The following is a 13353-nucleotide window of genomic DNA, read 5'->3' as shown; positions in this document are numbered from 1 at the left end:
GTAATTGATTTGAATTGAAGATAAATAATAATAATACGATGCCCGTTTCCGTCATTAAAATTATCTCCAGAACTTTATCTTTCGGTTAATTCGTCTCTTTTCATCCAAAAAGAAAAATTGCTTTGTATTTCAAAACAAAATATCCCCAGAGTAGTAGGTCAACCTTTTATTGGTAAATAATGAAGCAAATGTTAACGACGGTTGATAAGAAAAAGCAATAACGTTTTCACTACAGAGAAAAAGAAAGGGAATAACAAAAAGAATCAACGAATTCAATTACAGTAATGATCTAACAATTCATGTGTTCTGTTGAAAAGAAAAAGAAGAGGCAGGGAAGGAGGGAGGGAAAAAAAAAAGAAGTTCATTACTATGCAAATACCAGAGGCACTATATCTGGGCAGCCAGAATGCTTCGCGTCGATTTTTAAAAACAATATTTCAATAGCACGCTCGACGACCGGTTTCCAAGGTGAAGAGCCTAGTAAATAATTTTCAGCAAGCGTTCCTCTGGTGTAGGTATGATCTAACATCGGTTTTCGGTTCCTATCGAATAAAAATTAAGCATTTTTAAAGTTCATTATCGCCCCTTCAAAAGCGCCTATAAAATTTATATTTAAAAAAATTGAATGTCGAGCATAACTAATGTCGTATGATAATTTCATTGTATTATTATATGGTAATATATAAACATTAATTATCTAAAAGATGCAAACCATTTTTGAAGAGTCTTTAATTTCAGTAATGGTCTATTGCCAAAATTCAATGAAAATTTTAAGAATTTAACAATTACAAAAAAAGATGATGAAATATGACGCTAAAATAATGTAAAAATAAATTTATGAAAAGATTACAACATTAATATGATCAATAATTTAACCCTTTAATTGGCAAATGTTGAAAAATTATCGTAATTTTTTTTGGTATACATATTAAGTAAGAAAAATAAGTATAATATATTTACGAATTCCTAAAAATTAATTAAGTTTAATTTAATTAATTGTTACAAATTTAGTTTAATTATTACTCAGAAATCTGTGCAAGAAGAAATGCTTATAACATTTATGCAAAGCATTTGTTGGAAACATGTTGCTTCTGACCAATGGTGCTAAATAAAGGGTAAAGGGGGGGGGGTATTTAAGGAATATAATATTTTACAATTCTTTTAATAGCGAATTTTAAAATAACTGTGAATTTGAATATAAGTTCTGAATTAAGCTAATAGATTATTCGAATGGAAACTTAATAACTTAATATATCAAAATTATATAGTTTCATTGCTTCGCCGAATAGTAAAATCGTCATTTGAAATCTTTATACGAAATTCGAATCAAGTGAAACAAACAAATTAAAAAAAAAAAAGATTGTGAAGATACTTTTGATAATAGCATACTAGTTATATAAGGAATATAAAATTCTAAATAAAAGTATTAATGCAAATTTTAAATAAAATATTCTTTACATACATATTTGGTTTCCTTTATTTTAAGCAATTTCAAAACTTTTTCTGATAGAATTTTAAAATTCATTTTTCCAAATTAATCACAATTAGAGTATTTTAATTTATATAAAAACAATATTTGGACGAAATTATTATACAATTTCTTCTTTTTTCAAAACGATTTACAAGGAAAAATTACTTTAAAAAAACATTTTCAACAATTCGTTCAGAACTTTTAAGACACAAAAACGTTGATAAAAAACATTTTATATGTAATTTTGGAAGGAATTTTATTCATGTAAATGCTTGCGACTTTTGATGCTCAGTTCTAAGTTGAATTTTGTTGTAAATATAAACATAAACTGTGAACCTTTTATTTGCGAAAATTTTTTGCTCAAACCAAATGTCAAAGCAATTTGTCATAACATATAGAATTTATTAACATAAACACGCGTCTAAATTTCTCACATTTAACTGTAAGAGGCTTGTTTAATGATTTAAATGCCTTCCGAGAATTATGAAACATATGTGCACGACAGTATAAATGAATACATTAATTTTACTTCCTAATATGGCTTCTAGAATTCTAAGTATCTAAAGGAAGGTTCTATTTTTTTTATTTTGTTTTGCAAGATATCTTTTCAGATGACATTTAATTACAAGGAAATGAAAAAGACGTAGCAGAAACCGAAATGTCCTTCGTCTTCTTTTACAGCAAAGATTTAAAAAAAAAAAAAAAAAAAAAGAAAGAAAGAAAGTTTAAGCGATACACTGCAGGCTACCCGAGACTAATTAATAGTTAGCTTTAAGAGCTAATATTAATGAGCTACTCTGTAACAAATTAAACAAGTAGATGAAACAGCGAGGTTGTGTATCCAAGTGCACACTTCAATGTTCCCATGTAATAAGATTGTCGTTCTTAAATGTATCATTTAAAATGCTTAATTATATTTATAAGCATAGCTCGATCCATTTAAAGATATTGTCGGTCAAAGATAATAATATTCTATAAATTGAATCGATTAATCAACAAATACTATTAAATGTAGAAATGCGAAGTAATAAATGTATATCAAAAGCATATAAAATACTCATAAAATTTTAATATGGATTATTTTATTGTTGAATGCCATTAGATTGATTAATTTTGTTAATTAATCGCATTTAATTGTTTAGCCCAGATTACACATCTCGGCCAAGCAATTACACGAATAAAAATCAAATTAGAAATGAATACGAAAATATTAAAACTGTATAAATCCATATTTATGACTTAATATATAAAAAAATCAGATCTTAAATTTAAAACTACTAAATTTCTACATGCCTAAATTTTCATACCTAAAACAAAATAACATAGATAACAGTTGTTATTATATATAACTAAATACTTTTAAAGAATATGTCGATAATAATGAAAGTCAAAATACATTCGGCAGTAAATTTGGATCTTTGTTTAGAACAATATTAGATGGTGGCAAATGCAACTGACAATAAACAGTCATAAACGAAATATTACTGCATTTAAATGTAATTAATTTAATTGTATATATTATAAACATTAGTTAATGATGTTCTGAGCAATCAAATTCAGATTATTTTTTTAATGAAAAAATTTCCATTTCACAGATGTTATCTTCCCTAGAGCCTTGAAGTAGTAGTAGAGAGATGCATATTCATAAGTGATTCGATCACTCGAAGTTTTCTAAATGTTGTTAGTATAAATTGCTACTGATCATTTTTTAGAAATAGTTAAAAAAAATAACTATAAGTTTTGTAAAAACAGAATCAAACTAAACATAATCAAATTAAAAAGCGTTTTAAAAAATAAAATAACAGTCGACAAAAATCTCAATAAAAAAAAATCAAAAATACACATTGATGAATGTCAAATCATCAAGACCGAAAAGATTATTTTTCCATTTAACAAACAAAGCATATAAACATAAGGATCATTATCACAATAATAACATTATTGTACAATCAAATCGACTAAAATGTGGAACCAACTATAACAACTAAACTTAACTTCAATAAACATGCCGATCCACAACGAGGCAGGCATATTAAAGCAACTGATCCGCGAAGCATGTCCATGGAAGCAATTAATTATAATGATCGATTAATCACATGTGAACAGCTGTTCAGACTTTCACAAATTTTGCTATTCTAATTACTCAATCGAAAAATAAATAAACCTGATTTTTCGTATGCTAATGATTACAGACAGAATATATGTTTTCATTCTCACGCCAAAACATCATGGGTGACTTCATTTAGTTTTCAAAATATTACAACGAAACTTTCAAGTACTGATCGCATTTGACTTCACATAGAAAGTTCCTGGATTCAAATTCCGAAGTCGAACATTTCTTCTCCCCCCCCCTTCTTGTTTTTAATTAAAACTTTACAAATATTCTTCATTTTTCTTCAATAGCGTTCTGGAACATTTCATAATTCTTATATACATAAATTTTAATTAAATTCTCAGCCAAGTGTAGTTGGTAACAATCTTAAATAATAGCGTTTGAAAATTTTATTTTATCTTCAAGTCAATCTACATTTTACATCAACTTTTTCATATTTATTTCATGCAGAAAAGAATTCGAGCCACATTCTTCCGATACATAGTCTGAATTGTTTTACAAAGTCAAATACCAAGCAAAACAAAGCTGATCATCTTCATAGCAAGCTAAACGCTAAGACTCAACCGTGTTAGACAGGTTAATCCCCTTTCGATCGAAAACATGCCAATTTGAAGATTATGAAGTCTATAAACTTGAGACTCCCGTTTCCGTCAAAATATGTCATGGTCGATTCACAGGACAAAACCAGGGGCGTTGAGTCACACCAAGCATTGCGTCTCTCTCAAGACAATGGTAATGGCGTCACCCATGTGACCTATCGAACATGAATTTCGACGACCCATAAACAAAAGAAACTGCATTGTTTGACATGTAATGAAAAGTCTTTTACGCTGTGATAAGATCAAAGGCACGGATTTACTATGGTAACGGGATTCCCATTCTTATATGATCAGTGGCGTACACTGAAGAGAGAGAAGGGAACGATCGGCGGAAATTCTACTGATGCCACTGTTACGACGAAATGTGAATATGGTCTTAGCTATGCTTTCAGATAAATTCAATACAGATAAGTTACATTTTTAACTTCCGGTGAAGTTTATCTTACTAGAGGATTTTGAGCCAAGTAGCGCCAATCCTGCCAAAATCAATTCAATTGCTAATTCACTACATAGAACTCCACACATTCACCAGTAAATATTTTGGAAAAAGAATAATAAGATTTTTTCTTGAAATATTATTTTATGACATTTTCCAAGCTTTTTAAAATCAATTCAATCGGGTGAATCTCATGTTTTTTACATACATTTTTCATGCAAGAATTTGGAGCAGATTTAAAGTATGAATTACAGAATCTAAATATATACAGATTCTTTGATTTGAATAAATTGGACATAAAGGCTAAACGTTTTTTTATTGAATTAAATGCAATGCCATGTCTTAAATGCTATGATTGTAACATTCATGCGCATGCTCAGTTAACTATGGAAATGTATCAAAGAAATGCCGATCAGCGAAATAATTATATCTCAAGATTCCATTAATATTAAGAAACTGCAAATACCATCCAGAAATATTCTAATGGTAAAAAAAGAAGAAAGTTATGAAATCTGAAATGCCCTCAAAGAACAATCTGTATCCAATGACGAAAATGGCCTAAGAGGAATAGAATTTTTCGTTTCAGTCATCAACAGTGATTTAGGAAAGCACTAATATTTTGCTCGATTAACACTTCTTAAGACTGGCGCCCGGAGTATTTATACCAACACTGTACCACCATTGCTACGCACGTGCTTATGACACATTTATGACAAAATTTCTGTGAATTTGCCGAATTAATGGATAAAATAATATGCTGCTACTAAACAAAATGTTATGTTCATGAGCAGATGTATAAGCTGCATGCTTTAATATTTTTTTATCATTATAGCAAACGATAATAATAATAATGTATAAAAATAATTAATACGGTATAATGCATTTTTTCAGTCACTGCATTATAATAAAATTTACGAACAAGCACAGTAACTGTAGATTGTGAGGTACATGACGTAATCAATGGGAGTTGTCTTCCTGAAACTTTCTTGCATATTCTTGAACTATTCACTTTGGATTTAGCCATGAACGCCTCTAGTATAGGTTTTTTAAAATTAATTTTCAGAGTTTATAAATATATAAGAGTTTTGTACTCCGTAGTACAGTAAAAAAACAAAAAAAAAAAAAAAACAACTGATACTTGTGATTGCTTGATTGCATGGCATTGGAGAACAATAATTAAGATATATTGATCTCTACGGATGAATTTAGCGTTTTTACTAAATCTAGCACTATTTTTTAAGCTTTTCGTTTTTATTGGCAGATAATACACAAGTATCAGAAAATCGAATATTTATTTTTAAAGTCTTATTCCCAACTGATTAAAACTATAATGTGACACAAAACTACAACCGCAGTCACAAGATCACATATCAAATTTCATCAAGTCTCGTTTTCGAGTTACTGTGTTTACATGCATGCGAAGGTTCAAACTAAATGTATGTCAACATGTCTAACAGATTTGGTTAAAAACTTGATAAGAATCTACGCTTTAGAAGTTAGTCCAGTGTACTAAATTTCATTTTTTTATATCGTTGCTTTTGAGTTATAGATTTTATATATGCATGGTAATGGTGAGACCGACAAATGGCCAATCCCTCGATATATTTGATTCCAAATTCAATATTGATAATGAGTTTTAGATGCAAAACTGATGTATCAAATTTTATCTATCTAGCTCTTTACGTTTTGTAATTCTCATTTTCGTTCTCTCGTTTTCTTCTGAATGATTTCGTTCAAATTTGAATAGAAATTCACAATTTCAGTGTGAAGATAATATACAAAATTTTATTCATCATCATTCATTCATCAGAATTCATAATTCCTTCATTCGTCATTCATTCAAATTCATTTCATCAAAGTATTTTTTAGTTATCGTGCTCATATACATACAGACATAATTCCAAAATTTTTTTTAATTTTTTCAGAGGGAGATCTAAAACGTGGAGAGTTTGATTATTTTGGCGATTACAATATTTCTTCTTTGTATACTTAATATATGAAAAAGTAAAAATCGATCAAAATAGAAATAGAGCTATGTATACTTAAATTTGGGAGTAGGTGTTGACTAGAAAAAGATTTTTTTTAAAATTTCAGTCATTAATGAAAAATTAATCAGAATTTATATATATTATATATATATATATATATACACGCTTTTAAAATACTAATCGATTTTAAAAAAGGTTTTCAAATTGCATCTTCGGCAACAATGTATGGAATGGTTCTGCATGGAATTCCTAAAATAAAGGTACGAACAATTTTGGCGTCCATGCCCTACTCAAAGTCCATGTAGGATAGGAGGGAATAAATACCTTCATTTGGGGGACGGCTATGACAGACTGTTTCGGGCAGAGCAGTCATGTTGGTTTCTGCATTATAGCCTTCATTCGAATTAAGCTTAATGAATTAATGATAATAAAAAACATACTGGAAAAGCGAATGAAAATAATTAAATCTTACGCTAAAAATATCTTAGACAAAATATGCGATCAAAAATTTCAAACTCGGTAACGAAAAATATAAATATAATTCTGTTGACTTTTTCAACTTTTTTTTAAATTCTGTTGACTGTACTGAAAGTAGACATTTTTCGGCAATTTTCAAAATTTCGTGAATACAAAAGAAAATAATGATCAAATTTTCTTGATATGAAGATAATAAAACAACACAATTTTGGAGAAAAGAGCCGCAAAGCCACGAAAGAAGCTACTATTAATTTTAGTTTTGCTGACTTAAATCAAAGGGGATTACGAAAACAATTTTAAACATTTCGGGTATAAAAACAACAAACAGCCAAAGGATTTAAAAAAAAGTTAAATAATGTTTTAGATTTCTAGGACTTTATACCATTTACCTACATTACTCTCTAGAAAATTTTAAATTTCACTACATTTTTTCTCTAGAATTGAAATATTATGTATAATAAAAGCTGGTCCCTCTCTTATCAATAATCAAAGAATATTTTTCTTTTCTTTTTTAATTTCCAGCGGAAAATAAATTATCATATGAAAATAAATATTTATAAGATTTCTTTGCTTTAAACCAAACCAAAACTTTCAAATTAAACTAAATTTCAAAAATTGAGCAATCAACTGGAGATTTAAAAGTGAATATTCTTTGAAAAGAAAAACAACAAGAGAATAAATTATCAGAAAAAAAAAAAAAAGAGACGATTTTTCAAAAGAACTTTCGAAATTAAAATGAAAAGAATTGCAAAATACTTCTTCCCGGAATTTTTCTTCGATTGACATTTATTATAAATTTTTTATTAATAACGATCAAAGAGTCTGATACGAAAACGAAAAAATCGTTCATTATTCAAACACAATCCTGAATCGATAAAGTCGGCAATAAAGATTAATAACGAATAATGTTATCAGAACTCAGTACTGCAGACGATTAAAATTCAATTATAAGAATACATTCTAGCAACAAATAATTTATTTTTTATGCTTTAGATAATATTTTTTAAGAAAATTTTATTCATTTTTGATAGCCAGAAAAATATTTTTTAATTTTAAATCATTAATCACTTGGCTGCGTTAACAAATAATAAAATCTGAGATCCATTATAATTTTTTTTTAATTGAGACGTAAATCCGAAGAAATAACATTTTTCCAAAAATCGAATTTATTGAAAGTCACCCAATAAAAATTCTAATCATTCTAACCGAAAATATAATGAAAAATAGAGTGTTGACAATTTAGTCTTGCTTAGTATTACGCTTTATGGAAACATTTATAAAAAATAATATAACTCATATTAAAAGGTTAAAAAAGATTTAGAGATACTCAGCAAGAAATTATTATAGCATGTAAGAAAGAATATAATTTTTTTAAAAAAAATATGTTTAATAGCTATCTAAGAAAACATTTTATTTTATGTTTTTTGTTTTATTATTAGCTAGCTGGCTTTAGTGGCTATCTGGTTCTACCGGTATGGCATGGTCGGTAATGGTCGTTAAAATTTTGAATTAAATATTCAATGTAACTATGGTCTGAATAGTTAATACAGCAAAATATTTTTAAGCTCCAAATTTTGATAGATATATAATTCATACAATTTTAGAAGACTTGGGTTGTTCTGTTCATTATACTACGGATTTCCCATAATTTGATACCTCTCTTAAAAATAGTAAAATAATGGATGCTTTACGTTATTTCTAGCCTTTTAACAATGTAACTTAATTTGTAACCTAAAAAAAAATGTTAAAATTCAGTATTTTTCTTTATTTTAATGTTATTTTGAATACAAATTTTATAGATCTTTTTCAAAATTAAGTAAATATATTGCTTGTTTTCCAGAAATCTGCTTTACCAATAATGGTTTGTGTTAATGAAAGAAGCATATTTTCACTATTTTGGCAATTTCCTTATTGTTTATATTAATATCTATAGTAATTTTGATTATAAACCAAAAACGAAAAAATATTTACAACTTTAATAATGATTTTTTTTTTAACATTATTGTTCGTGTTACGTTTAATATTCGTTCGGAATTCTCACAGATTTTTGTATGCCTGTTGGGAAATATGCTTAAAATATTTTTTAAAACATTGATTAAATATAGAAAAATATTTATATGACAACAAATTTAGTATCATTGAAAAGATAATTTTTTTGAATTTTAAAGTGATATAAATTTTATTTTTATATTGTAACATTTTCTGAATTTGTCGCGGGGAAACGTCAAAATTTCGCTTAATTTTCAATTAAAATTATTTCGAGGTGCGCGCACCTACGCACAAATATGCACTTTCATCTTCATTAGATTTAGAAGATTGCATTAAGAGAAATGTTTCGCTTCATTCAGAAGGGGCTGAGAATAAATTTTAACTTTATGAAAAATTATTTCTACAATATTTATTAACAGTAAGAAGCAATACCTTTAAAACATTTTTTTTTTTTTTTTTTTTTAATTTCTAGTCGGAATGTGTGAAAATCAGCCTTTTGCCTTCTAAAAATTTTTTATTTAAACTATAAGCTTGACAGGATATTCTTATAAAAAAATAAACATAAATTTTTAACAAAAATAATTAATAATTCTCATTCTGAAATGTGTTTAAACATGAAATTAGAAATATAATATTTTTTTAAATGGTAAAATACATTTTTTCAAGCATTATAAATACCTCTTTAATTGCTAGAATTAACTACAAATTTAGATATTTACAATTACGAAGGATGTTACATATACTATAGGGCAATGGTTTGATAGCTAAATCTGTGAATTCAGCTAGGTAGACTTTAAATCATTCCATGATCAACATGAGTATATATATTCCTTTACTACGTTATCGAAGTATCCGAGTTTAGTCAAACCTCAATTTTCTTCATAATACAGGATTATAAAAGTATACTGAGCTGTATTAGTGAAGTTGTCAGAATTAAAAAATAATATCGCAATGAAAACTATATTATGTTTGTATTGCAAATATTCCTTCAGTACAGCACTGTTAAACTTAATTTTTTCAAAGTCGAAATTTATTTTTAATACCGGCACGATCAGAACTGAATTCGAAATACTTTTTTAAATTATTACACTGACCTTGATCAAAGACTTATTAGTTTAATTTAAGATTTCCTTTTTACTTTGATACTTTCGTGGACACGACGGAAGACTCAGTAGAGAGTAAATACAATAAAACGTTATACTTTTCAATTAAAAGGAGAAGAATTCACTACAAAAGAGGATTTTTTGGCAGTTATCTCCATCGTTTCAAATAATTTTTATAATTCCATTGGATCAAAATATTTCATCCCTATTCAACGATTATCCAAATCGGAAGCATTAAAAGCTATCATTCTGGAACGAACTGAAGATCTAAAATGAAAACAAATGTAGACATTTGACTGGCAAGCGATATATGGTTCCAAAATAAAAGAACCCAGAGACTAAAAACAGTTAAAGTTAAGTCATAAATCTCATCCTGTTCGTTTCGAAAATCATCTTTCAATACCGTCGGCCATTTTGAAATCCAAACCAGTATAGTTAGTACCCATCCGGTTGGGAATGGAACGATGAGTCAGTTAGTCAGTCACTCATTCCAACGACCAGAAAAGAAAACGAAATTCGATTTATTCGCGGTCCACTTGAAGTGGGCAGAGGGCAAAAAAAGAATCAAATCCAATTTGATTAAGGCAACAAGTTCTTACCTCCAGAAGTGGGGCAGATATCCGGGACAGTGCTTCGAGGAAGGAGCCCTCTTCACAAGCGTTCGCTTCTCCATTCTTCAGCCAGCACTCTGCAAATAAAAATTCCTTTTCTTAGAAAAAAAAATTCTACTGTTTTGATTCTATTAAGAACAAGAAGAAAAAAAAATCAAGTAAAGCAGAATACATTCCATATGAAATATCATATTCGTTTCGCGTTTATTCGATATAAAATATACAGGGTATTGTGTAGTTTCATGTATAACAACAATTGCTGCTGTTACTTTTCTTTTTAACTGTTTTGTGGCGACATGGAACAACCAAGTATATGTTTATCTTGTCACTCACAATTCAAACTCTATTTTCTTTGAGGCGAATCAGGTTGCTACTTGTTAAGGCTCAATGCACAAATGAATTTCGAGTGCCTTGACGAGAGGGGTAGCCAGGTGGTTGTTATAAAAAAAGATCATACCATTGCATGCAATGTCGGAGTATGAAAGAAGTGTTGAAGATTTCGAGAACAATTTTTGTTTTCATGATTTTTTTTTTCCTGTCTTTTATAATATCATGATTAGTTTTTTTTTTTTTTTTTTTTTTTTTTCCAGCGAGGTATCAAATAAAGAAATATATTTGCTTCAAGTACTAATGAAATCGAAATAAAATATATCGTGTTCCAAGAAGATCCAAAAGAATTTGAAATAATTTCTTCGAATTTCTTATTGAATGAACATAAAAATGCAAATTGATACGCCTATTTTTGTATATTTTTCTTCAATTATGGCTCTCTGATGACTTGGAATTGAGATACAATTCGTAGAATGGAAATTGCTCAAAATATACCATGAATACACCAAGTAACTAAAAAAATTAAATTAATATTTAGTACAAAAGAGATGAAGTTGGCGCCAATAAACCAATACCTCACTGGAAAGATATAATTAGGTTTCGAATCTTTATGAGAGAAGGGAAAGGAACAGAATATCAGTAAATCGATATAAAGTACTAAAAAGTACCCAGACATAAAAATCATTTAGCTGAATTTTTAAAAATTAGTGGTGAGAGTAATATGGGGTGGGCGGGACAAAGAAGTATCTCCAGAGGTTATGTAACTTCTGAAATCTGAAACCGACATTAAGGTTAATGTTGAAATATTGCCGATAATCGTCTGTAAGAAATGAAGGGCTCAAACTCTGTGGTTTTTAACTCCCGGATCTGGTCATTCTGAAAAAGTGACTTCAAAAGTATAAGAGCAATCATTTTATTACTAACTAAATGCTATTAACTAAAATTGTTTAAAATATAAAAATAGAATGCGCAATAATTTAAATATCGAGACATGGAAAAGACAAAATAAATAAATAAATATTTAAACTGCTTTTACTAAAATATCATCCTAACACAATCACAGAGAGCACGGTTATAACCATCATTTGCTTGTATGCGACTTAAACAATAACACAAATACAAATGATGGAGATACCCGTCAATAAAAATAAATACAAAAATGTATTTTTTTTAACTATCACATCTATCTAGGTTATTATTCTATAAATATTTCGAAAGAAAAGTCACTTTAACCCAGAAAACATGTCAAAATTCTGTGAAACAACCTATTTTCCGCTTTCAGGACCCTTCACGCTCTTGCGCATGCGTCATTTTTTGTTTGATTTTCATTTATTTTATTTTTACTAAAATGGATGTGAGATAATAAGTGGAAGAGGAAATGCTTACTTTTTACTAAGCAATACATAGAAGCATTGCACAATTTCGAATTAAAACAAAATAGCGGAATTCAAAAGCAAAAAGAAAATCAACAGCGGGAGAAAAAAAAAAATGGATCTCACGAATTATATATTATATATAAAGTGCTCTTATTTACGACATATCGCCCCTCTGCGCACTAAAATCATGCAAAAATGACAAACAATAACTCACCCATTCGCGCATTTATGCATGTCGGGGAAAAAGAAAACATTTTTATCTATACTTATTTTCGTGAAAAGAAAAACAAAATATTAGTATTTATTTCAAAAAATTATAAACGATTATTTTTTTCACTGATTTTTCGCAAACGCAATGTTTAGTAAATTTCTTAAACATATAATTGGCATAATATCCAAACACCTATTTTTTTTTTAATTTAATTTTTTTTCAAGAAATGAAATGAAATCGTTGTAAACAATATAATCAATTCAAAACACAGGGTACAAACGTATCGTTAAAGATTTATATGGAATTAAAGTATAATATGCTAATAATTTATACCTTCATCTGAGCAAACAGAATTAAACGTCTAATTTCATTTTCCTCGGCACAAGACTTTTTTTTTTCGGGAAGGGAGAGGGGGTAGAGTGAATATTGATAGGTGACTTAGGGATGTCATGCAATGTATTCCGCGCGAAGAAATATGTACATAACAGGGTAGCTTGACATTCATTAGACATTTTAAACAGAATGATTCGGCCGTTGGACGCTTAAATGAATAGCAGACTACTTTCCAGAGGCGTTTAGTTAGTCTTTTCAATATTATAATTTATTTATTAGTGGAAATTAATGGTCTCATTTATCTTCTGAATAATAT

The 13353-nt window shown here is 28.3% G+C and overlaps 2 protein-coding genes across 4 annotated transcripts in view; one reads left to right on the top strand and one right to left on the bottom strand.

Moving 5' to 3' along the window:
• LOC129963723 (protein-serine O-palmitoleoyltransferase porcupine-like) overlaps positions 1-13353 on the top strand; it is a 148099-nt gene that overhangs the window by 91973 nt on the left and 42773 nt on the right. The window lies entirely within an intron of this gene.
• Positions 1-13353, bottom strand: part of LOC129960394 (protein prickle-like) — a 236712-nt gene that overhangs the window by 195599 nt on the left and 27760 nt on the right. Inside the window, exon 2 of the mRNA XM_056075976.1 lies at positions 10776-10864. Coding sequence (XP_055931951.1) covers positions 10776-10849 — 74 coding nt within the window. The 5' untranslated portion in view covers positions 10850-10864. The remainder of the gene's footprint in view (positions 1-10775; positions 10865-13353) is intronic.

This window comes from Argiope bruennichi, chromosome 1, assembly GCF_947563725.1.
Source record: "Argiope bruennichi chromosome 1, qqArgBrue1.1, whole genome shotgun sequence".
NCBI lineage: Eukaryota > Metazoa > Arthropoda > Arachnida > Araneae > Araneidae > Argiope > Argiope bruennichi.
The sequence above is the reverse complement of the archived record's forward strand: the minus strand, read 5'-3'. Positions and strand labels throughout refer to the sequence as shown.